The 27598-nt window shown below is 36.5% G+C and overlaps 1 protein-coding gene across 1 annotated transcript; it reads left to right on the top strand.

The window, feature by feature from the left end:
* The first annotated feature begins 248 nt into the window (after positions 1-248).
* LOC127618985 (EMILIN-3) lies at positions 249-27298 on the top strand. The gene is made up of 5 exons (XM_052091695.1): positions 249-744; positions 22809-22931; positions 24267-24517; positions 24938-25473; positions 25647-27298. Exons 1-5 carry the CDS (start codon positions 584-586, stop codon positions 26931-26933), a joined length of 2358 nt encoding a protein of 785 aa, XP_051947655.1. The 5' UTR covers positions 249-583; the 3' UTR covers positions 26934-27298.
* The last annotated feature ends 300 nt before the right edge of the window (positions 27299-27598 follow it).

Genomic DNA, 27598 nt, shown 5'->3' with positions numbered 1-27598 from the left:
ATGTTTCAATGTGCTGTCAGGCTTTTGGACCCCACAGCATATGAGCAAGTAGTTAGTTTGTCTGGTTAATTTCTGTAAAAGTGCTCAAATTTTTGAGGGGTTTGGGGGATTTGGGGTTTGAAAGAAACATGTGAATGGGTTCACCCCCACCGTCGCCAGCTGGGTCTCATTTCAGCGCAGGGTTTGGGGAGGGATATGCAAATGCGGCTGCAGAGTCGAGCTCACACACTGCTCTGTTGACAGAGAGATTTGAGCCCTCGCTTCTGTTACTGCTGCCCTGTCGCTCTGTCTTTCCTCTTCACTTTCTCCTCTGTCTGTTTCGTGCAAGTGGTAAACTGGGCAGGATGATACCAGAACAACAGATTGTCCAACTGAAAGAGTTGATGTTCTAGAGAAACCTTGTGGGAATTTGCAAGGAAAACAAGCAGCCCTTCACAACCTCTGGACTCTGAAGCACAGCTGACTTGTGTTTTTTCTCCTCCTCATCCCCTGCTTTTTGCTTTCTGTACATTTTCTCTCTTCTCTCCCACTTTATGGCATTTTCTGCAAGTGACTTTGTCAGATTTTGCTTTGCTACTTAAAGATGATGGGGATACTGATGTGTGAAGCTCTTGTGTTGCTCACGTCGCTTCTGAATTCAGTGGATGCCAAAGGAACTCTCTATGGAAGTACATATAGATACAATCTGCACAAGGCAGGGGGTGTCCCGCAGTACAACCCTGGAAAGCCAATGGGTCATCATAAGTAAGTAAACAATGTGTGCATGTGTGTGCGTACAGAATAGAAGCCCATATTTTAAGCATTACACCATGTGGGTGTGTGTTCACATCTAAATGGGGAGTTGACCAGAAAAGTCAAGTGTACTGCTGTGTGACATGCTAAACTCACAGCAAAAAATCTGTATTTTGTCTTTTCCAGTAAAAATGTCTAAATAACAATTTATATGAATTTACTGTAAATATACGTAAGAGACAAAGATTTGTAAGTCGTTTCAAGCATAAATCTAACCAAATTTAGTGAGGTATATATACAGTACATAGAACAAGACAAAACAAGGATGGAACTGAAAACAAAAATTATTAAACAATAAGGTAAGAGAAACATGGTATAATGACATCTCGTAATAACTTGTATGAGAAGGTGAAGTCGTAAAACATCGTACGACTTGGCTTGTATGAAAACCCTTACAAAAAAATTTAGTTCTGGCAAACTAGCCACAAACTGGCCACACATTTTCTACTCGTTATTTTCACACGAAAATGAGCAAACATTTGCCAGAAATGTATTTACACCCCTTCACCAGTAGTAGTGAACCTGCAGCAAACCTTTGGCATCAACAGACAATTTTCGGCAAGTTTGCCATTAACTTTTCCAAAGGAAATTACTTTCAACTTGTAATACGCTTCCCTCGTCTCATTTCAAACCCCAATGCTTTCTTCTTTCTGTTGTACTCAAAATTATTTTCCTATTAAATTCAAGGTTAGGTTTACACCTGTTTAAATCCTAAAAAAACATTGTTCATTGGTTCATTTATTTTTCTCAATGGGACTTAAATAAGCCTACTCAAGCGATTTCGTACTATTTCATCTCATACTATTATAAGACTTGTCATAAGACCCGGTTGGGTGCAAGAGGCTGTGCTATATTGGGAATAAAGTCACAGTTGAACGTTGTTGTTAGGCACAATGCAAAGCAACTCCTTCAGCCAAGTCTCAAATGACTTATTGTTTTTATAAAATGATTACTCATAAATCAGAAAAATATTAAGGATTTATTAATAATTTATTAAAATGTCAAATCTTTATGTTCTAAGATGGTGTGTTCACTTCATGTCGGAATGACAGTTATTATGAGGTTCTGACTTGTAAAAAGCATTCACGTCTTCACAGAACTCGTAATAAAAAGTTGTAATCTCAGAATTCTTTGAAAGCTCCGACTTGAAAGTCGGGAAAAAAGAATAACCAAAATGGCAGTGGTCTTTGGTAGTGGTATATTATATTTCTGTTGGGTATGTAAGGGATAATGTACAGACACCCGGATGTTATCGCAAAATAAACACTGACAGGGTGATCAGGACCCCGAAGCGAAGCGATAATGACCGGCTGACTACATAATCCCGCTTATAACAGAGCTACCTACCTAACAAATAAATAAATGGACATGAAATGTTTATTTGCATTAAAATTACATTATTATGTGAGAAGAGAGAAATTGCAGAGTCTCTAGAAACGGCTGAATTCCTCCTCTGATTTGCGTCGATGTTCTGTTGGTTTAATTTGCGGAAATGACCATCTGTTCATTATCCATCTTATTGCAAGACTTTGACAAGAAACATTGATTTGAGTTTAGATTATTTTAGTAGGTTACTTATATCGCAGATTGATATGAAAAGTAGGAAAGATGAGTCGCAATACCTGGATGAACGATCTGATAACACATTTTCCCCTCATAATCAGTCATTATTTAGAAATATGTAAAATATGTATATGTAAATAATGTAGAAAAATCTACCCATGTCAAACTGTTGGGTAGCAGTTGGGTAGCAAAAGCAGTTTATGACCTTACCCCTAAAAGTAAAAGCATGCTAAACAAATCATCAGAAATATATGTTATCGACTATTAATGATAAAATGTTATACATCATCGCAAAGGGGAGGATCTCATTTCTAATGACACCTAGATTGAGCTTCTAGTCCACTCAGAGGCCTATATATTCGATGAAAATGGGAGTGGAGGATGTACTGAAAATTATACTGAATGTGTATGGAAGAACACATCTGCGATTGCTAAAATGCTTTATAGCGCCACCTACATTTCAGATCAGTATTTTGTGATGGAAGGCAAGAGAGGAAAAATATTTGTTTTCTTCCTGACATTTATTGGAATAAAATAAGACTATTTGAAAGGAGATTGGGTTAACAGAAACAAAATTACATGCTTACAAAGTTAGGACAATTAAAAAATAAATATTATTATGTTTATCATAAGATTATAAACAAATACAATATTATTTATGAATTATTGTAGTGTTTTATTTTTTATTTACAGGTTCTCGGAAAAATTTGACCAATTTTTAGCAATTATTCCACAGTATGTGTAAACGGTGAGCTTTTATATTTGAGTGTGTATATTTGAGCCTTAAAATGCCCCAGAGTTGAAGAGATTAAGGAAGAGATTACATGACCATGCACATTGTCGGCTTATTAAGCATAATCGATGTGTAAGAACGTGCATGTAAATACTCTCATTGACGAAGTATTGGTTCCCTATGTCTCTGTGAGTGTTTACATTCACAACAATACGCTGATAGCTATAAAACATTTGCTCATTCTAAAAACCCGACAACACACAGAGTTTACATTGCCAAACATTTGACATGTGCACACAGAATAAGCTGCCAGAACGACGCAAAGATGTATTTATTGCAAAGTGAAATCAGGGTAATATGGGCAAAAATTATCTTAAACCGTTTATGACATGTACATGGCTTTATATGTTGCCAGCTTTTTATACATAATCAGTGTAAAACCATGCATGGAAACTCACTCTATAACCGTTTCTAAACAAACTTCTACATCTAAATATAGTCTCAAATAGTCCTTAAATGTAGTACATATGCTTCAGTTTTCTAAAATCAAAAGTAGTGATAATTCGGCTGAAACTGTATATGGCCATTATAAAATGAACGGTATCGGCCAATCTGTGTTTTCTTGACCAATGAACAGAAGTGTTTGCTCTTCCTTGAGTCTATTCTAATATCCACCAAATATCGCAACATATAATACCGTGTTTGTTTTGAAATATTTTGTGAATTTGCAGTATAAGTATTGTGTTGTATAAATACATAATTGTAATTTCAGCATATAGCCCTATGTGTTCCAATTTTTCATTGTAGTAAAATTCAATTTTATTAGTATATGACATACATATAGCCTATAACACATAACTCTCTAGTCATCAGTATCTTCAGCATCGGCCATTGAAAAAACATATCAGTTGACTACTAGTCAGCACTGAGGATTTGTTCTCCTAAAGTTGCTATGTGGCTGTAGTTTGGTCAAGCATCTACATTTGGATTGTGTTAAAAGATAAGTAGTTGGCATGTTGAGCAAGTCCACATCAAACAGCTGTCGGCGTACAGGAATTCTGGGCTTACAGTGGTATCAAATGCAGATTGTGAATGTTGGCATTGATGATATCAGATGCATCTGTCCTCAATGACCCACAGTCACTGTCTGAGCAATTCACTGCTACCACACAAACCCTCTGTGTGTCTAAACATCTTAATCTTCTCCAGTTGGGTAACCACGGCACCCTGTAACCCTCCATACAATCCAGCTCTGTGGTGAGAGACCTATGTAGGCAGCATTTTAAGGTTTAGGCATGCCTTTAGCAAAGGCTGTTCCAAAAGATAATTCTGCCTTCTAGATATATACTTTTTACTTTTTATCCCAAATTGTAAGGCAGCATCGTGTGTATCCTTTGCAGAGAGTGTATTTTATTAATATTAAAGTGTTGTGTTGTTAGCTTAGCAACATGCTAACACCAAAATCTGTTCACATCAATTGTGTGTTGAAATCACTTCTGACGTTTTATTTCGGTTTGTGTGCTTTATTAGAAGGCAGCTTTCTATTTAGGCTTTATTTTATTCAGGGGTGTAAAGTAAAGAATTACAAATACCCACATTACTGTAATTAAGACATTTTTCCCAGGAATTGTACTTTTTGAAATAGTTTAAAAATGTATACATTTATAATAATACATATTATATATGTATAATAAATTACCAGGATGGTAGAGATGATAAAATAATGTCTATCTTTATAAAGCATAATTATACAAGTATCAACATTTGCAGAGCAATACGTCAGCAGAACATTCCACCTGTCACAAATTTCAGAAAATTGTGCATCATGCATTAGAATGAGAAAACAACTATTTCTGGGTTTAAAAGATACAATAACTAAATCAATGTGGAACATTGTATCTCAAAAGCAGGACAATGTGGCCCCCCCATGTGCTACTTAAATAATTCACACAAAAATGAAAATTCTCTCATCATTTACGCACACTTAAAATACCTATATTTTAAAAATTGTATTATAACGGAGCATAGGTTTTGCAACTCAGTTGATCAAGTTGATACAACTGATAGTCAAAACACTCTTCTCATGAGTACTTTTAAATGAGCTACTCTTTTACTCTTACTTGAGTAGATTTTACAACAGGTACTTTTACTCTACTCAAACTACATTTTTTATGAAGAAACAGCACTTTTACTTGAATATTATTTTTCAGTACTCTTTCCACCCATGAGTTTATTTTTATGAAAAATGTATTTAGTCAGAATACATGTTTTTGTGCAGATGTCAGTGAAAAACATGTGTTTTGCCCCCAAAATGGTGTAGTAATGGCATCTACCAGCAGAGGCAAAATGGATCATACTAACCAGCCAAACATTGACCCCCCTGTAGTTGACATGAAATAGAAAACTGACCATAAAATAAGACTTACATTGTTTTATAAATTGGGACCTTACTCATTTAAAATAAATTTTCCGTAGCTAGTCAGACGTTTTGTGTTAACGTATTTCCGTAGATCAGTTTTTCTTAACTGGTTTTGCTTCAGGTCTCAGCGTTTACATTGGACATCAAATGGCGACTCAACCCATTAGGCCTACCAAAATTGTATGAAATATTAAGAGAACCTCCAAGTGGAGATTGGATTAAGATTATATGTGGAGTCTATTTAAATGAATATTAATTTTGTAAGGCAAAGATTGTTTTGCTAATTTTTTTCCCTGTGTCTCTTTGAAAGTCAGTTTATTTTTGTACGTGGTTAAATGAGGAATGGGACCGCACTGTCTTTAATATATGTGCTATCTGGCAAGGCCGGTTGCGCATATTTCAGGCTCCAGCTCAGACAGCTCTTTTAAATTTTGTTAAATTATGCACTAGTTGTTGCTGTTGGCTGATTGGTAATGTAATCAAGAATTAAATTATGTAATCCATAATATCAACTATAATCTGATTATGCACATTTTAAAATGTAATCTACGAGCACTTTTTTTTAATTACTCGTAGATTACATTTTGTACTCCAGATTACGAGATTAAATCTTGTACTCCAGATTACACGTAATTCATTACTACCCAACACTATGAAGTTGGCACAAGTCATGTTTATCCTCGCTGCAAGTGAATACGTATTTAATGTAGTCTGAGTCTGCCTTGCATAGTTTCATTCATGGTTCTCAAAGACAACCCGTCCAAGTTTGCATCTGCCTAATTTGGCTAGTTTCTACCAAGATGCAGATGAATTAGTGCCAAAAAATTAAGAGTTTGTTTGGACACCAACAACAAAATATATAACTTTTACATGTTGATAAGGCTATTTATTTTGCTATCTTAAATATGAATGATCCACTTTACATTTTTGAATTTTTTTTGCAACCCACCAGTTGAGAACCACTGGTGTAGATAATGTCTGGTCAGTGTATTTATGTGAACACATTCCACACTAATTTGTGAGTGTATAACCACTCTCTCTCTCTCTTCTTCATAATGCACTCATAGCAGTGAATCTGGCTGTATTAAACTGATCAGATTGGAGACATGTGGCTGTGCAGAATGCACTGGAGATTTGAATGAACCCGGCAACCTCTACACAGTCTGCTCTGTACACTAATTTCTTAGAATGCTGTATTTCTTTATGACAGAATATGTATGTAATAAGACAGTTTTATTTTTTTATCTCATATATTATGATTTATTATAAAACAAAGTTGTGGTCCTAGATACAAAGTAAATACTTCAATGAAACAACTGAGAGCTCCAATTAGTCTCCTAAACTATGAAAGATTAACATGAGCAATACATTTTTCCTCTGGTAGGGCACAATACAATACTGCATATTTTGCTATGTTAAAGCATACAAATCTATGAATTAGATTTGAGCAGTAGAACATTCGTGTTTATATATACTTTTCAACCAATTGTGAAATTTCCTGGATTACTCTTTATTACTGATGAAACCAAAATGTGAATGATGGTTCCATCATCAAAAGCAATAAATGAGCAAGTGAGAACATACAAGAATAAAGCATTCAAGAATTACTCATAACTGACATAGGAGATAGCAACTTAACATTATTAATATCCTGACATCATTATTGTCTAGTTGCTGAAAAAAAAAATCTAAAATTCTCTTTATGTCATTCAATGAAAATGTATCTTGTTCTTATTAAGGCTAATCTGAGTTTTTGATTTGGCAAAATTAGTTTGTTTAAAATAGTTTTTTACATTAATGGATTGCTCCAGGCTGTGAATGAGAAACTATTGGAAAACCAAATATTCTGAACCATAATTTTGGTTTTGGTTGAAAAAACATTTGCTAAAATCAAAATCATAATTCTTGGTTAAAATAAAAGATTATTTTTCTGCTGGCCTGGTGATTTACACTCACTGTGCATTTTATTATGAACACTTTGGTCTTAATAAAGATCCCAAGGTGGTCTTCTGCTGTTGTAGCCCATCCGCTATCAAGATTTGACATGTTGTGCATTCTGAGATTATATTCTTCTCATCACAATTGTACAGAGGGGTTTATCGGAGTTAACATATCTGCATGATTTTATGCATTGCACTGTTGCCACGTGATTGGCGGATTAGATAATGGTATGAATAAATAGATGTACAGATGTACCTAATAAAGTGCTCAGTGAGTGTATACTGTATACTACTATTTTCATTAGCTCTTCAATATAAATGTACATTTGATTACAAATTTTAGAACTTCATCCATCCATCCATCCATCCATCCATCGGCAACCGCTTATCCTGTGTACAGGGTCGCGGGGGGCTGGAGCCTATCCCAGCTAACATTGGGCTGGAGCCTATCCCAGCTAACAAAGGCGGGGGACACCCTGGGCAGGTCGCCAGAAATTTTAGAACTTAATATACAAAAATTAATAATAAAATTAATTTGGCTCAGCTGGGTCAGAAAGAGCAAAACTTGCATTTTGCAGGTGGCTTCACTCAATATCGCGGCGGCTGGCAGAGACCATAAAACTTAGAACGTTCTAGTATACAGTAATGGAAGAAGTCAAACCTGTCAAACTGCTTGACAGCCCCTACATTACAAAAACCACTGACAAGGTAAAGAGGAGACGAAAACACTCCATCAGTTTTTAAAATACACACCATCATCTTTACTGCAGTAACACTAACTGGTAATTTGTATAGATTTATATTTATTTATTAAACTGAATCTATTATACTTTATTTGTATCAAAACTATGAAAAATATAAGGTTCTAAATGTGTTTAGGCTATTAGTTTTTTTTAACAAATACTATAGTTTTATATATATATATATATAAGCAATATAGCACTCATGCTATATGACCCTACATCAGCACTGCTGTGATTCCGTAGTGCCGTAGGTAATCACAGCAGTGCTGATGTAGGGACATATAGCACGAGTGCGAGTGTGATATTGCTTATATACAACAGTTCAATGAACAAGTACATTTTAAAAAATGTGAAAAAAACGAGTACAGTCATATAAACGTATTTGTGCATGGAACTACTTTCTTACGCGACGAATCAGAATCTGCCGTTGCTTGTTTCAAAACAAATGATGCGTCCAAACCTCCATTAGTAATTAAAAAAGTTCACTTCAGAAATATTATCATGGCTTGTGCTGTTTCTAACAAGTTTTTTGATAAACAAGAATAAACTGCTGGATGTGTGTGTGTGTGTGTGTGTGTGTGTGTGTGTGTGTGTGTGTGAGAGAGAGAGAGAGAGCGAGAGAGAGAGAGAGAGAGAGAGAGAGAGAGAGAGATGCAATCCCAACACCCAATCAGATATTTCTCAGTGGAAAATAGACGTCCAAGCGGGGGTATTCCTCTCTATTTCGCGGGAGCCATTGTGCAAGAGTCATTCAATATAGAAACAGCGATGTCCTCCACCATTTTAAACAGTATCCAATGTGGAAACTCTGATAAAAGGTAAGCACTTAAATTGTGTAATAAATCAGTCTGTTGTGTCTCTCAGCATGAGCCTTAATCCTGAAGTTGTCCGTTTAAAGCTGTTTAAAGCTATTTCCTAGTTTTGGTATTGTATTAGTAATACGAGCGATCACAGAGCGCAGATCTATGTAAACAATGACTAACGGATTCACTTTACGTCTCCAACTGCCTCATATTACACACAAAAATGATCTTTTGCCACCACCTGCTGGCTCACATATGTAATTTCAAAAATAAACCCAGTAACTCCTAACAGATACACTTTAGTTTAGAACAGCATGAACGAGGAGTGATACACACACAGTGAAGCATCCAAGTGCTGATGCTGTCACACCATCAGTGCTTATGGAACGTCTCTCGTCCAATCAGATTCGAGGACCGGATCTAACTGTATTTTAAACAGTATCCAATGTGGAAACTCTGATAAAAGGTAAGCACTTAAATTGTGTAATAAATCAGTCTGTTGTGTCTCTCAGCATGAGCCTTAATCCTGAAGTTGTCCGTTTAAAGCTGTTTAAAGCTATTTCCTAGTTTTGGTATTGTATTAGTAATACGAGCGATCACAGAGCGCAGATCTATGTAAACAATGACTAACGGATTCACTTTACGTCTCCAACTGGCTCATATTACACACAAAAATGATCTTTTGCCACCACCTGCTGGCTCACATATGTAATTTCAAAAATAAACCCAGTAACTCCTAACAGATACACTTTAGTTTAGAACAGCATGAACGAGGAGTGATACACACACAGTGAAGCATCCAAGTGCTGATGCTGTCACACCATCAGTGCTTATGGAACGTCTCTCGTCCAATCAGATTCGAGGACCGGATCTAACTGTGTTATATATATATATATAAACTATAGTATTTGTATATATATATATATATATATATATATATATATATATATAAAAAAGACTATCAATGGTCTTACCTGGGGTAATTTTATCACTTTATCACTTTTTGTGGGGCGGAGGATTTTTGCTGAAAATGCTAAATGGCTAGTGACCTTGGAAAACTACTAGCCAAAGTGGCCGGTGAGCCAAAAAGTGCATTTCAAACCCTTGTTAAAATGCTCACATCTTGGCAAGAATTGCATGAAAGTTGCCCTCTTTATTCATGTTTTTATAACCACACATTAATAATGTATAATGCATTTGTAAGGACTTATTGGTCATTAATTAAACCTTTTAACAAAGGAAACATTAATGTGAAGTGTTCCCAAGAATATAAGACAAAGTAACAATACATCACTGGCTTGATAGTACAAGTGACAGGTTCATTAACTGGCCCAAATCTCTCTCACACTGGTAAATCATACTTGTAAGTATTTATTTACAATGACTAGCTCTGAAATGTATATTTATCTAAACCGTTGACAAAGAGCTATTAAACTGACATTAAAATGTTCCAAATCACTGCTTTAGCATGCAATTGCTCAATTGAATATCAGATTACCCAAACTCCTTTAATAAAGGTATAGTTCACCTATAAATGTAATCTAGTAATATATGATTATTCTGATGTTCAGGTGAGTTATTACAGCACTGATTCATGAATAAGAAGCTGCCTGCAATAAGGTCCTCTATTGTGTAGTCAGACTTTAGACTATTGGCATAAAGTCTGGTCCACATTATCCATTAGATCGAGTGGTCCATTGTTCCGTAAGCTATTCAACCCTCTATGGACAGCAACTTTGGCACATGTGTTACCACAGACAATAATTTAGATTTAGTGTGAATGTGCATAAACACATTTATACATTGTGTATAAATGAATGTGAACCACATTTAGAGTAATACATTTATAATTGAAGCTTAACGTGCAAGCAGGAATCACTGCAAATAAATGTTTAAAATGTGCAACTATTACAATGTATTGGAAGTTTAACCATAATGCTTAAACATTACATATGTTAGCAATGAGAGTGGTGTAATAAAATGGCTTTGCAACCATCTCTGTACAAAGTTATATCTAATTGCAGTTAGTGTTGCATTTATTTGTGCACACGTTTTGAACAGTGACAGCAGTTTAGATTAGCTGCAATAAAAGTCTCTTGTTATTTCCATTTCTATTAGTTATCTAAACTGAAGGTTTTCTGGTGTGTAGATACAGTTTCTCTGTTCTAAAAGCATCCTATTGTTTGATAGTAGTGGCACTTCTTTCTTTGCTTAATAGATCCTAAAAAGCCTCCATAGATCATATCTCTATTCACTGCCTGGCCAAAAAAAAAAGTTTGGATTTAAATAAACAGATACTTAAGAGTCTATGATTGGATCATTATTGCAGTGATTAATATGTTTCAGCTGGCAACAGTACTTTTAACCCTAACTGATGCAGTGTGTAGCTTCTCATTTCTTAAACAACCATGTCGGAAGATATACTCTGTGGTCATGGAAAAGATGTTACTGTGTTTCAGATGGGGTAAATTATTGGCCTGCATCAATCAAAGAAAACAAAAGATTGCTGAAATCACAAAAAATTGGGTTAAGAACTGTCCAACTCATTATTAAATCCTGGAAGGATAGTGGTGAACCGTCAGATTCGCAGAAGAAATGTGGTCGGAATAAAACCTTGAATGATCGTGATCGGAGATCACTAAAACTCTTGGACAGTAGAACTCACGGCCATGTTTAATAGTGAAAGTAAGAGCGTTTCCACATGCACAATGTGACGAAAACTTACAGGATTGGGACTAAACAGCTGTGTGGCCACAAGAAATCCACTACAGCTTGCTCACTGGGGTTATTAATACAATTATCATTTAATTATTTTTAAACACTATTAAAAATCGTATTTTATCTAAATTACACAATGATGATTAATCGACTTCATAGACATTACAGTTTTATCGTCTGTTAATGCTGATATTCTGTAAAGCTGCTTTGAAATTATGTGTGTTGTGAAAGGCGCTATACAAATAAAATTGACTTGACTTGTTAGTGAGGCTTGTCGAGAAAAAAAAAAAGTTTAATTTGCTAGGGAGCATAAGGACTGTGGAGAAATAGGTCATGTGGTCTGATGAGTCCAGATTTACCCTGTTCCAAAGTGATAGGCGTGTCAGGGTAAGAAGGGATGCTCATGAAGCGATGCTCTCGTCATGTATAGTGCCCACTGTACAAACCACTGGAGGCAGTGTTATGATCTGGGGTTGCTTCAATTGGTCAGGTCTAGACTCAGCAATGTTATGCAGAAATAAAATGAAGTCAGCTGACTACCTGAATGTACTGAATGACCAGTTTATCCCATCAATGGATTTTTGCTTCCCTGACGACACAGGCATATTCCAGGATGAAATAGTGAAAGAGTGGTTCAAGGAGCATGAGGAATCATTTTCACACATGAATTGGCCACCACAGAGTCCTGACCTTAACTCCATTGAAAGTCTTTGGTATGAGCTGGAGAAGACTTTAAGGAATGGTTCGACTCTCCCGTCATCAATACATGATCTCAGACAAAAATATATGCAACTCTGGATCAAAGCTATAGACAGTCCAACAAAATATTAGAGTATACAACTTTTATTTTGGCCAGGCAATGTACTTATACTGTCAATAGCTCCATCTCTTTCAGAGCAGCTCTTATGGCATGGCCATTGTCTGAACCCAGCGACCGATGATAGATTGCCTCCATTAGTGTGAGTGAGAGAGTGGATGAGATAGAGAGAAGAATGGGCAGATGGAGGGAGATATTTATATAATGGAAGAATGAAAAAATACTGGCACATCTCCATCTCACAACTGTAAGTTTTAAATGCCATTAAAAGCTTTTGACATGCCTGTGCATTACTCAAGGGTGACCTGGGTCATTTTAAACAATGCAAGCCATTTATATTTAGATTATAAAAATCCACTGCCAAATCCTGAGCTAGATAAAGCCATAAGCCATTTGTGTGGCTCTGTCATTGTCAGTTAGTTTTGCGCTAGTCTCACAGAGCCAGAATTATGACTATCGGCATTATGTCTTGTCCATTTTGCAGTTTATTCTGGCCAAGAACTGGTCACTTAGACAAGAAGAGACTGTCTGACTGACATCTAAACTGACCAATCACAGTTTGTTTTGTTTTATTTGTCAGGTTTATCTGCAATAGATTATACCAGAGGTTTTATACCAAATAGGCCGAAGAGCAGTGCAAAGGGGTCATTTATAGGGAAAAAAATAACAGCATAATTGTAATTTTTTTTTTTTTTAGCATTTAACGAATTTGATAACAGAACATTTTCTGATTTATAAGGACTGCTTTGGAAGCAGTGCTGAAAAGTGCTATAAAATGTTTCTGAAAATTTTTATTTTTCTCTTCAGTTTTATACTTCTAACATTGCTCTATGAGTGGGTAATAAAAAGATGCCATTAGTACAATGAGAACATAAAAGGCAATGTTGTCTATATAGTATCACACCTAATATTTTTCTCACACAATATAAATGAGTTTTTATACATAAAAACACATAAAGTTTTATACATAAATTTGCCTTTAAATTTTAGGAAGGTGGTCTTTCACAAGGGGATCTTCACATTTGAGTATTCTTTCCATCAAAAAGTTTGAAAGCCCTGGAATGTACCACAATAATAGGCTGACAAAAATACATGTAGACTTTGTAATCAAAATTACGGTCAATGACATGACCCTCATTATTAATATTATTTCTATTGATTTATTTTTGTCGAGATCTAATAAACTATTCTAAGCTAAACTAAACATTAACAAATGCAATTCACAGCAAACTATTACTTAAATACACCTCTTCTATAATGAGCACAGGCCCTGTTCTATGGAGGTGCTAAATGAACCTTAGAGCACCCTCAATTGCAGACCTGGGCAAACTACTTGAATTAGATCTTTCATTTATCTTGCTTTGGGACCAATCCCGCATCCACAAGCTTTTAATATGCTCGGGTGTCAGATAATAGTTGCAACCCCCCAATCAGAGATTTATACATGTACAAATTGGAAATATTTCGCCTTATCTCATACTAAATTTATGCAATCATGCAACCATACATGCGAGTGCATGCACACTCTCTCTCCTCTTCGGAAAATAAAAAATGTAGTGCTCAGTGCAATATTCTGCTCAAAGAAAAGAGTGATTCAGCCACTCCGTGTCCATTCGTGAGGCTGTGTGTGCTGTTTAGTGCCAAGTCAGTGAGCAAACCTTTTCAGTGATGAACATCATAAAATCCCAATAGAGCTTCACATCATTCACACACGGATCCCCTGTGAGCAAAAACAAGTGAGAGGAATACTTTGTTCTTTGTGTTATTTGTGAATTGCTGAAGTCCCTCACACCTGTGTGTGAATGTTACTCTGGCAGTAATCATTTATCAGTGTTATGCAGCCTGTTTTTTTCAGTTGTGTGCTGAATGCCAATCAAACCATTGACGAGATGCACATCATGACCCATGACCGTGTAAACGGTTGATATTGTTTTCAGAATAAAACACCTTTGTCCACTTTGCGGCAAACATACGGTAAAGTACGGTAAAATAAACAATTAATAATTATACCCAGCCTTAATTCAGTTTTACTAACACATGATAGAAAAGTAGCAGCAAAACTTCAAGCAATCACAGAATGATCCCATCAGAATACACTTCAGCATCATTCTTTGAGTGCAAGAGTGCACTACTACTTCTGGGCTTAAAAGATACAACTTTTATCTTCTCTCTTTCATGTTCTACTTAACGGCGAATGCGGCCCCTGTTCCAAACAACACACCCCTGCTCAATTGAATATGTAATATGTAAAAATCTGCTTGCCAACTGTAAATTGGCAAGCAGATTTTCTTGAATCCCAGCAAACACACAAAAATCCCTGCAGTTTGTGAACACACAAAATGCTGCACCAATTTATGTCCTAATCTGTAGGTGCCGCATTTTGCTGACATTTTCATTGACAGATCATGTGAAAAAAATTATAATTTTAAGATGAAATTCTCTGCTGAATTTTGTTGTAAAATATGACTAATATTTGAAAAACATTTGTTCATCAAATCAAAGTCATGTGGTGTAACCAATATGTACTGTAGGTAACCATTTTTTTTGTCATGTGACAAAAATGAATAATTAAAATAAAACAGAGAAAACCTCTATATACCTTCAATACTGTATGTGAAATTAAAAAAAGAGTCATATAAATCAATATAAATATTTTACATTTTATAAAAAAACATATATATATTCTTAACTGAAAAAAAAAGACTTATATTTGTAAAACCTTTTTTAACCAAAAATACTTTCAAAACATTTTCAAAATTATTGATTAAGTTACTATCAAGTATTCAATGTGCAAGGACAATATTTAAATATATTTTACATAATAGTTACACAACATTATCATTTTAAAGTCCTAAAACATTTTTGGTAGAAAATGCTACAAATGTTTTTTGAAAATTTGTGAAACAGATTCAAAAGAAAATCTTATTTTATCACCTCTGACAACCTTATTTGTCAATGACCAAATATACTATTCTGATTGTTAATATCTAGTTTACTTGCTAATAAAGCCCAAAGTATTCTTCAGTTTTGATGCCAACGCTAAAATAGAATGCGAGCCTGTCAACATCTGACATCTTCTAGTGCTTTGTAATGATAGCAATGGCTCATATGTGAGTTTTGACACCTTATGGACCAGCTAATAAGTGCAAATAATTCCAGGCGCATGCATATTTATAAAATCGGTCTGTGCGCATTCAGTGCTCGAGCACTCTGCTGATGAAAACATTTGTGTCACGTGTCCTTAATGCGGATGCTCAGCGTTCACGTGTCATGTGACAAAAATGAATAATTAAAATAAAACAGAGAAAACCTCTATATACCTTCAATACTGTATGTGAAATTAAAAAAAGAGTCATATAAATCAATATAAATATTTTACATTTTATAAAAAAAATATATATTCTTAACTGAAAAAAAAAAGACTTATATTTGTAAAACCTTTTTTAACCAAAAATACTTTCAAAACTTTTTCAAAATTATTGATTAAGTTACTATCAAGTATTCAATGTGCAAGGACAATATTTAAATATATTTTACATAATAGTTACACAACATTATCATTTTAAAGTCCTAAAACATTTTTGGTAGAAAATGCTACAAATGTTTTTTGAAAATTTGTGAAACAGATTCAAAAGAAAATCTTATTTTATCACCTCTGACAACCTTATTTATCAATGACCAAATATACTATTCTGATTGTTAATATCTAGTTTACTTGCTAATAAAGCCCAAAGTATTCTTCAGTTTTGATGCCAACGCTAAAATAGAATGCGAGCCTGTCAACATCTGACATCTTCTAGTGCTTTGTAATGATAGCAATGGCTCATATGTGAGTTTTGACACCTTGTGGACCAGCTAATAAGTGCAAATAATTCCAGGCGCATGCATATTTATAAAATCGGTCTGTGCGCATTCAGTGCTCGAGCACTCTGCTGATGAAAACATTTGTGTCACGTGTCCTTAATGCGGATGTTCAGCGTTCACGTCTGACCTAAGTATACTTTGGGCTTAAGTGCTTAAAACAAATCTCTGAATATCTTTAACTGATTTGAAAACATAAACATTTGGCAAAGTAAATTATTTTTTCATCAAAAACATTAATAATTCAAACTTGTATCTTTTAAAAATAATTTAGCTTGCCTGTGCAACCCGGCTCCCATAAACTGTGTTGCAGTCGGGAAATCAGAATGGAATTTGAAATTTTCAAAAGTGCTTTTTAGTTTTCTGTGTGATATGCATCAGACCGTGAGTGAATGGATTGTGGGCGGTCTGTGGGAATGTCATTTGAGGCTGAAACTACCTTTTTACCTCTTTCTCCATATGGTGTACCTCAAGTGTACGTACTGGGTCCACTCACATTTGATTCTTTTCACTCTATTTTATCTCCTGTGAAAAATTCACCACACATAGAAGATAGACCAGCTGAAAGACGTCTCTAATAACCACTTGTCTACACTCCCCTGAGACACACACATGCTGTGTGGTCTTTGTGGTTGGGACACAGCCTGCAGAACACAGATTATAGGTGGCCTTGAACACATCATGAGCGGCTCCTAGATCCCTTTACATGCCTGACAATGTGTTAATTTGTCCTTTCACAAGTCACTGTTCAGTATTTTGAGAAGCGTCACTGGAGATTTTGTTCTATATAAACAATTGTCAATGTCTGAAAGAGCTTTCAAAGGCTTCCTGTTGTTAAAAAAGTTATTTGCAGCTGCTGACAGATTAAAAGCAAAAAGCTTGAGTAATGTTTGGTATTTTAAATCAGAATGTCTAACACACACACACACACTCACACACACACACACACACACACGCACACACACAGACTATGTTCAGAATAACATTCGACCATACTACTTGTACAATATCTGCTGAAAAGTATACATTTACATTTATGCATTTGGCAGACACTTTTATCCAAAGCGACTTACAGTGCACTTATTACAGGAACAATTCCCCTGGAGCAACCTGGAGTTAAGTGCCTTGCTCAAGGACACAATGGTGGTGACAATCAAACCTGTGACCTTCTGATTAACAGAATATACTGTTCACGACAAATTTTCCATATGTCTGGAAGAGTCGCTTAACACAGCGCTTATGACTAGAGAGGAGCTGAAAAGTAGTGATGCGACACAACCAAGGCGAGATGCTCCAAATGTGTCCGTCTGATGCACAACGCTCTCATGTCTCCCGTGAGTTCATCTCATTGAACTCCGGTGTGGCGTGAATGTAATGAGGCATAACCGCGAAATACAGATGAAAATTCAAGTGAGGAGACCTGATCTCGAAAAATAACTGCCTCTGTATCTCTGAGCAGTAGAGCACCCTACTTTAGACAGCGATGCTTGAACAGTACATTTCAAACATCAGTCAGTACAGTACATCATTGTTTCAATTATTGACCATTTGTTACGAAGTCCTGCCCATTTGAGAACTCAAACAATTATGTAAAGAAGTTGGGCTTCCAGGCTGGAGAAAAAGGCATTGATTGAAAGCTTAATGTCAAATATACAACCAGATATTTTTTCCAATGCAAATAGCACTTATGAAGAGAAGCACAGCATCCAGGTGGGACCCAAAATGGTGTGTGTAGAGCCTCTTGTCCAATCAACATTGATCTTTTGTGACATTTAAATCAATGGAACAGGTATCTGCCATTGATTACCACTGAAGCATTTCTGCGTGTTCATTGTCTTCTATTGGCAGATTTATGTAGAAAAAAAAACTGGATCACATGACTTGAACAAACAGTGCGAAGCAGTACTAGTCTTTTGCTAGTTTTTTCCCATCACAGATATTCAATATCAAATGTAAACAGCTCCAGCAGATATGATTAAATGGGGAACAGAGTTATGTGTACTGAATACACATGGAACATTTGAATACCTCATTTTGTTTGACTTGCAGATGTGCGTTCACCTCAGAAACAAATCCTGAAGCCTGATCTGTTTTTCGTTACTCACGGCTGGAAAACATAAACCATGTGCATGCTGTTATTTTCACTCCATTCATTTGCAGTGTTAGCGTCTTTTAATTAAACAAACAACAGGTTACATGAGTTGTTTGTGTCGTTACTGTGAATTAACGAGCTAGAAATGGGAATGAGAAAGGTCAGTATATAAGAAAAATAAACACATTTGAACAGATTTAAACAGGAGCAAAAATAAATGAACGGTCCCGTTTTGTTTGCCGCAACACTTTCTCTTCAGGATCATGGGTAGTGAAGTTCACCAGGAATTCCGCAATTAAACACAATTCTTTAAAACTGAATTTAAAATAGTCTGGACAGATGGCTTCAACAGAAGCATACTGTAAACCAGGGTTTTGCAATTTATAGCACACGTGCAAGCATTGGCACGTGGAGGGGTAATCACTGGCACGCCAGCAACGGCGAGAGAGGAGTAGACTCTTTTATCTGTATAAATTCCGCACCTGCATTCCAATCTACATCTTGATGTAATCCTTCCTCATGATCACGCAGCATGTTTTTATGAGCTGAATGGGAGGCTTAACAAAAAGTAAAAATGTAATGAGACTGCAGTATACCCAACAGACTCAAGCAGCGCGTGCAAGCCATTCATGCATCACGAGTCATCAACGCTTCATTTTCGGTTAATCGCACGAGTAAACGCGCCCACTTTGCTTTGGACAGACTGCATGGACTGACCAGGAAAATAAAAAATGGCACTCCATGTCAAAAATGTTGCCAACCCCTGCTGTGTACCATCAATTAACAACCTTGGACCTCACAGTAGGTCTGTCTTTATAAGTTATCAATAAAAATGTATTTGTCTATGGAAAACAAATTACTTCTGGAACCCTACTGTTGGAGTTGTGTCTTCTAGACCATGACCGACTTCTAGTTAGCTTTAAGGTCATCTACTGTATGTGATATTGTACCCCACAAAACTGACAAAATTATATTTTTGTTTAACTACAACAACACTTGTTTTGATAGCCCAGCCAAATGTGCATTATAAAATTGTCTGTTTTAACTGAATCTGAGCCAAACCCTTCTGTCACAGGACAGATCATAGTCTGAGAGACATGATTTCAGTCAGATCTCAGTAATTAGATTCATTGATGTAAAGGGTCAGTACACCTGAACTCTCATCCACACTGTGAATGAATAAGACTCTCTAACAGTCCAGATCTCTGGAGCAGAACCGCCGCTAAACAGCAGGAGTCAGAGTTTCACTCCAGGCTTGCTGGAGAATGCCAGCTCCACTACAGCAATGCATGACTGCTCTTCACTCACACAACCTTTCTATGCTGTGCAGCACACTGCATATTTACAGGTTATGTGGGTTTCCTTGTGTGCTAAGTATCCCATCACTTTCAACAAAATAGTTTCACAGCTGATAGCAATAAATCAGATCTCAACAGCTGTTGAACTGTGTAATTATTTGGTTCTGGATTTGGGTCAAGTTAGTAAACAAGACAAATGTCCCTTCAAATTCAGATGTAGGATATTCCAAAGTTGATATCTACAACTTCTGACCAAAAAACTTTCCAAAGCCTGATGCTCAGAAGATAACACATAAAAAACAAAATAGCAATGATAGAATTTGACTGAATTGTGGAGACAAACAATGCTATGCTAGCATTAGCATTTAGCAGGTGAAGGATTATAAATATAAACGCTAATTTACCATGTTTAACACACCTGTCTCATTTGACTCTGTGTAATTTATTTGCTTAAAAGTGAATTTTTAGCATTAGATTTGTATCTTCCTGGGTGCCGCCATGTTTGCGTAATTTCATACCAGTGTTTGTGATGCTACTTAAAAACTGTAGTTAGTCAAGCTACAATTAAGCTCCTCACTTAGTTAAACTTCCAGTTTTGGGTAAGGTACTGAAAAATTACTTCTTTAAAATTGTAATCAGGTTACTTTACTGATTATTAAATCAAAACATAATGACATTACTAAACGCCTTACTTTATGGCTACTTTCTAAAACAATTTTCACAGAAAAGTGTTGTTTTTTCACTCAATGATTTTAAAGGTGCTGTAAGCGATTTTAGCCATTCTAACTTTCACCAGACTGAGCCATTGATTTAGTCATGCCCCCTCTTTCCAAAACGCTACACCGATACCATTTAAACCAATACTAAGCTGTTCCCACTGTTGTCAAACGCAACATTAGCGAAATAGCGCCCTCAACTGACAAATGATAAATCAGAATATGTCATTAAGCAATGACAACTAAGTAATTAGCTGCAATGACAACACTATCAGACCACGCAAAATGATTGACAGGTCAAAAGCATCATTGTCCGTGGTGTGCGGACACATTTTTGTTTGCTGTTTACAAAGTCTAGACCTGTCACAAAGACTGGTGAGATATCTCATGACACTTAATTCAGTGATATCTATCAGGAGAAGGAAAATTGTTTGAATGCCTTTCGATGAAAAAAATCACTTACAGCACCTTTTAAATAATGTATGTACTTCCTCATTTATTAAGTGATTAGGGGGCACACACCTTTTGGGTGTCACAGAAATGCAAAAAGATGTACATATTAATGTAATCAGGTTGAAGTTTTGCAAAACGAAATGACATGTGTCATTACACGTTTCGCTGTAGTGAATTGTCCAGTGAGGGGCACCAAAAGCTAGTATTTTATAAGTAAATGAGACATGAAAAGCTAATTTATTTAAATAAACATGTAATTTCTTGTTCCTTCTATGACACATTTGTCTGACGTACACTTTGCATGTTTGGCTAGGCTCGAGCCTCCCCTTACAAAAAATCGAAACTAGACACAAACTTGCCGCAAATTTGCAAATGAGCTTTTGATTCACTGCAAATGTTTGTCAGAAGTTTGCAGCTCTTCGTCGGTAGTGCTGAACCTCCAGCAAACCTTTAGCAACAATGGACAATTTAACGAATGTTTGCCATGAACTCTCGATTTTCATATGGGTTGGCTTTCTGAGTCCAAATTCAAACACAGGTGTGCTACCGCGCAAGCTAACCACTTTGAAATAAGTGTGTAAATGTAAGTGGGTCTGTTATACCAGCTTTAAAATGTATCCTTTTTCAAATGATATGTTAAAGTAAAAATGTTTCGATATCATAACATAGTGTGTGAGTAGTAGAGTGAAATATAAGTGTTTATAAAGTCATAATCAGCCGTTGTACTCAAGATTTGTGTGTAAGTGTATAAAACGCACAGTTGTTGTAGCGCCTTCACCAGGTAACTTCAGTGAAACGTAGAATCTGCAAAGTAAAACTCAGTTGCAAAATTGTTTTTATAGTAATGTTCATTCTATGACACTAGGTTCAAAATAATTCATATTTTAAACATATTCTACATAAATAATATTTAACAAATATGCGTAACACAAGTAATGTACTTTAAAGTAATTATCCTAATTGAAAATCAGTACTGTAATATGAAAACAAGTATTTTAAGTGTAATGTGTTACACAAATCTTTTTTAAAACATAGTTTGATGACAGTAACTACTTAGTAATCAGATTACACCAACATGGTGAACAAACCAATTCACTAGATTGAATCAGAATTTAAAATGTGGTATTTAAGCACACTACTGTTTCAGTGTATCATTGCATGCATACTGCATACTGTTTCACTAAGTATTTTTTTTATAAAAATGTGCAAGTAAACTGTAAATACTATGAAGTATGTAGTAAGGAGTATGCTAATATGCCATTGCTGCTCCTATTTTCCTGTGTTGCTGAACATTTGCTTTTTCTAGGACAGCTGGGAATCTGGCCTGACAGTGTTTCCATAGTGTCTGTCTGTCTGTCTGTCTATCTAAGTCTATCTCTCCATCAGTGTTGTTTGTTGTTGCTGTGGACACTCGTCAGTTGCTATAGCTGCAGTTCAGATTAAATAGAATGAATGTGTTCGAATACTAATGGCAGCAGTTCCACATAATTGTCAAATGATTAAGCTGTTTCACTTTCTCATTGTTTTGCTGTCTTTTATGTTTTTGATTCCAGTGAAAAGATTGTGGAAGCACAGCTCTATGCTTTTTTGTTATTGTAGCTCATGTTATCTGATTGTACTTTTACACTCAACACTCATAACTGAACAAATAAATGAAGTTTCCTTTTCTGTTGTGACTCTGATATTGATGAGAATCGAGATTTAATTGTTTTTCGGTTGTTAATTGTTTTCTTGCAAAACCCAATTGGTCTTATGCTAGAAAAAAAGGTTCAAATTTAAGGTTCTCTCTCTCTCTCTCTCTCTCTCTCTCTCTCTCTCTCTCTCTGTCTCTCTCTCTCTCTCTCTATATATATAAAACAGGAACTTCTGTGCCTATGTCGTTCAGAAGAATGTCACCTGTGTGATGCAGGATGGAGTGGCCACATTTGTCAAACCTGAATACACTACCAAGTGCATATGGGGACAGACATGCCCTGTGGTCATGTAAGTAATCTTTGCATGGAAATGTCATAATGATTGTGAATGCCATATTTTATTGTCACAGCACGTCACAGTTATAAATTAATCTGATCACCCCCAAAAGTTGTCAAATTGATAAAAGATGATAAAAACTAAAATAAATGTTAAAATTCCTGGAACTAAAACTATTGAATCATAGTATCATGCTGTTATATATAACCTGATTGATGCCCACTTAATATTTGTATACTGAAGTCTACATGAGATTAGTAAATTTGCCTTGAATCATAAACTTAAGGGTCCTTGAGTTGCCCTCTTGTGGTGCAACTCAGAATACTCTTCAATGCCAAGTGAAACTTTTTGTCCAGATTCAGTGAGCAAAAGCACATTAAGGGCATAAAAAGAAAAGATGTCTCAATGGGCCTTGAAACATGGGAAGAATTAATACCTGTATAAATTATGTAAATTGTTGAATTCAATTAAATTGAAAGTGACAAGAAGTGTAATGGGATAAGAAGAGGGTGTGGTTGCATCGGTAGTCTTAAGCATGAAGAGTTGGGTTACTTGATGGTTTCGAGTCCAACGTTAACTATATCCATAAATGGAGAGTTGCAACCCTAATATTGACACTTTCTTTTTCTTAGTTGTGAAGGTTTAAGTACGTTTAAAGGTGTACTCAGTAACTTTTGTCTTTGTGTCATCTTGGACTTACACTGACACCTATCGACTTGGATGCAACATCATTATATAAAATCAATAGTTTCAGATGTCATTGTAGAAATGTATTATTCATAGTCAGTCATGATTACTTTAATCAATGAGTGAAAGCGTCAAATAACAGGATGGTTACTGAGAGTAGTATTCGGCTGGTCATGTGATTCGAACATGTGTGGACCCTCTCCATGTAGAATAAAACAGCTTTTATAAGGTTACTGATATGACTTGATTTTAACGTGTGTGCTCATGATTTCCTACATATATTGCATAATTACAATTCATGTCTAGGAGTTAAACCTTTTTAATGAGGAAAATGACTGAGTGCACCTTTAAACCTTTCTTCCATTTGTTGCAATTCAGTAAATGTCTCTTCCTGTCATTCCGATTCGAATTCCCACTCATGAACAGAATAGAGTCAATTCTTACATTCTTAATATTTCCCAACACAAGAAACTGAAACTCAGTTGCTCCAGGAGGACCTGTAAGAGACTTTGAATAAAAGCTTCTGCTAAACAACGTATTAATATTATTTAATTCTATAACATATACTAAAACTAAGCAGGGTATGCTTAAAAACAGATATCATGTAGACAGTAAGCCCATTCTGTTTGTGACAGTAAACATTAGTATTTCTCCCAACAGGTATCGGACACTCTTCAAACCGCAGTATAAACTCGGTCATAAAACCATCACAGAACTAGAGTGGCGCTGTTGCCCGGGTTACTCTGGAGAGAACTGCATTGACAGGCCAACCTCTGTCCCTAATGGTGTGATGCCTCCCTTCACAGGCTCTCTCCCTTGGCCCGGGATAAAGGGTTATCCCCGGGGTCAAACTGACAACAATCCCATACCTAGTGGATATGTTCCACCTGAAAATCCCAAAACAAGTTATGGTAAATAGATACAAATATATACATTTTTTAATTGTCAATAGCCTTTAGGTTATGTCACATGAACATGACTTGATGTCAACAATACTTCTGCCATTTTCTTAGAAGTAACATTTAAAATGCAGATATCTGCAAAAAGTTTCTTCTTTCAACATTTAGGAGTACACTAGCATGCAGTATTGATAAGGTAACAGACATGTACTAAGCCATAAAAATAAAAGCCATAAAAGTGCCATTTTGTTTTCATGGTGTCTTTAATATGTAAATTCCATTAACGTTAACTTGGCTTGGTTAACTTGACTAAGCTTAAAATGAACTACAAAGTTTTACAGGTTTAAACTAATTTGGTCAATAATCTTCCCCTTTCTTGTTTGCTAAATTTAGTTCTCAAAGGTTTAAAAGTTCTCCCTAACTTCCTTCAAGGTCCTAAGGCTGGAGTCTCTGTTGAGCGCCTAGATCGCATTGAGGAGAACCTTCACAAACTCTCTCAAAGTCTGGACATCTTGAATGGCCTAGTGGTTGGTATGGAAGAGCGTCTACGTGTCTCTCTTCGAGAGGACACAAAAAAGATGCTGGCCTCTATGCTCAGTGGCATCCCTCGGCTCCTGGATACCTCTGTGGGTTTTGGGCTGATCCCAGAAGGCACGCCAAATGGCTTAGATGGTGATGAGAACCTCCCTGGCTTTGGAGAGTTGGTTGGGAGAGTGATGGAGGTCAAAGATGATCTCAAAGTCAAAAGTGACATACTGGATGAGATCCGTGGCATGGTGATGGGACACGATGGCCAGATAAAGAGGCTGATGGATGGCGCCACAGGGAGACCTGTACCTGGAGTAGACCAGGGTCATCTGGAAGAACTTTTGGATGTCAGGCTGGCTGGAGTGAGGGCAGAGGTTCTTGATGGCTTTGAGAGGAGATTGTCAGGTCTGGAGAACCACTGTGATGAGAGAATTAGCCAGGTGGGTTGTTCACAGAAGTACATCAAGATTAAGGAGTTGTTCCCAAATATATACATTAAGCATTAAGATTTAACTAAATCTAATTACCCCCCAAAAGTTATGGTACAATATTTATTGACACTAAGCCTTTCAGTTATTTTGAAGCATAACATTTTTCTTGTGTCTTACCTCAGGTCCAACAGCATTGTCATAATGAGCATCTAACAGGTCAAGAGCAGATCCAACAGTCACTAGATGGCCATGAGACAGGCCTTAGGAAAGAGCTGGGTGAGCTGCAGTCACAGATCCAAGGTCTGACCGTGACTGAGAGCTGTTGTGGCAAAATAAATAGCCTAACGCAGCAGATGTTTCTGCTGGAGGAGTCAGTTACAGGCCTCACTGAGTCCCAGAGGCAGTTACAAGTGGACCTGACCCTCCAGACCCTCCGGCTGGTGGGCATGGAGGGCAGTATTAATGGCTCTAAACATGGTGAACATGATGGGATTGGACCTGGCTTTAGCTCCCTCGATGGGTTTAAGATCTTATTGGATGATAAGCTAAAGACACTGGAGCGACGTCTCTTTGTGGTGGTAGAGGAGTTGAGCAATGCCACGGCCCCAGCACTGCTGGAGGGGCAAGTGGTTCCGGCACTAGAGACAGAGATCGACAGTGTTCGGAGAAGGGTTGAGGTGGATTTGGATGGAATGCAAAAGCAGATGTCGGCCCTTGAGCTCCTCTGCACCTCTGCTTGCTCCCCTGCTTCTAGCCCCGAGACAGCCAGGGTAGAGGACTACCAGACCAGGGTAGAGGACTGGAAAGAAACCGAGAAGATGGTGATGAATCGCCTGGATGTACAATCAAACAAGCTGGACCATCTCAACAGCACCTTGCAGGGTCTCCTAACGCAACTCTCCAAAGAGGACACACAGGGCTCCATCCAGGGGGAAATCACACTCCTGAAGATCAATGTCAACTCTGTCAATCGTACCTTGAAAGGACTACGTGATTCAGTCAGCTTGTTTGCTCGAGAAGTTGGACATGTTAATTCCACTTGGCAGGAACGTGAAACCCGGTTGGTTACACAAGTCCAAGGCATTTCGGATCTAGTTGAGCGCCAGACCTCTATGCTTGGAGCTGGGGAGCGGAGGCTGATCCAGCTCAAGGCAGAACTCCAGAGTTTGCGGCGAAGGTTAGCTGGGGAGCTACAAGGTTGTCGAACCACAACACTGGGAATGCAACAGGAAGTATTGGGAGTGGAAAGTCGAATTACACAGGTAGAAGGACAGTGCGGAAGCCTCGGCGAGCTAGCTGATGACCTTGAGAGAATCCGTAGTGAACTAGAGAGACATTCAGATGCCTTCCTGGCACAGGTCAATGGGACGCTGGTCAGCCACTCAGAGCAGCTGGTCCAACTGAAGGACGGTCTCAAAGACTGCTTGAGCAAAATTGATCCCGCTGCACAGCGTGTTGATAATAAGTAAAACGCCCTGTACCGAAACACCGTAAGGCCTGAGTTTGTACAAATTGGCAATATTTTTGTCCCCTCAGCAGGGCATTTTGTCCCTTAATTCTTTGTTTTAAACATATTTTAAGCTGTTTTAAGTTTTTAACTTATATGAAGACAGCTTGACTGCATTATTAAATGTATTTGACGATTTATTAAATGAAGTAACAAATATGCATAAAACAGAAATCACTACTAAGCTGCTACGGGATTCTACTGGCAGGTATTGTCCACCTACCTTCTCATCTCAAAAACATCAGTCATCTCCTGATTTAATTACTGTATTATAACACAAACATGCTACAATTTTTTATTTTTTTTTATAATTGTTTGTTGTGTGTGAAAGAGTTTTATATATATATATATATATATATATATATAAATATATTTATATATATATATATATATATATATATATATATATATATATATATATATATATATATATATATATATATTTGTCTCATTATCGAAATGCTGTTTTCTAAGAGATTATAATTTTTCATGAATAAATGTGGGTTATGTGAAACAAATAAAAAAGGTTTGAAAGCTATTTGGTTTTCTTCTTATTACTTTGTATGTTGTAAAAGTTCCAGTTATGACCATCCACCAATAAATCAAATACACCAATAACATAGAGGA

The sequence above is a fragment of the Xyrauchen texanus genome, chromosome 25 (assembly GCF_025860055.1).
Source record: "Xyrauchen texanus isolate HMW12.3.18 chromosome 25, RBS_HiC_50CHRs, whole genome shotgun sequence".
In the NCBI taxonomy this organism is placed as follows: Eukaryota; Metazoa; Chordata; class Actinopteri; order Cypriniformes; family Catostomidae; genus Xyrauchen; species Xyrauchen texanus.
Note: the sequence above shows the minus strand (reverse complement) of the source record. Positions and strands in the feature narration are given on the sequence as shown.

Excerpts from the sequence above, each read along its gene's own strand:
- LOC127618985 (XM_052091695.1), top strand. The coding sequence starts at position 584 with ATGATGGGGATACTGATGTGTGAAGCTCTTGTGTTGCTCACGTCGCTT. Across the intron at positions 745-22,808 it reads AAGCCAATGGGTCATCATAA|GAACTTCTGTGCCTATGTCG; the intron begins GTAAGTAAACAA and ends TATATAAAACAG. Across the intron at positions 25,474-25,646 it reads GTGATGAGAGAATTAGCCAG|GTCCAACAGCATTGTCATAA; the intron begins GTGGGTTGTTCA and ends GTCTTACCTCAG.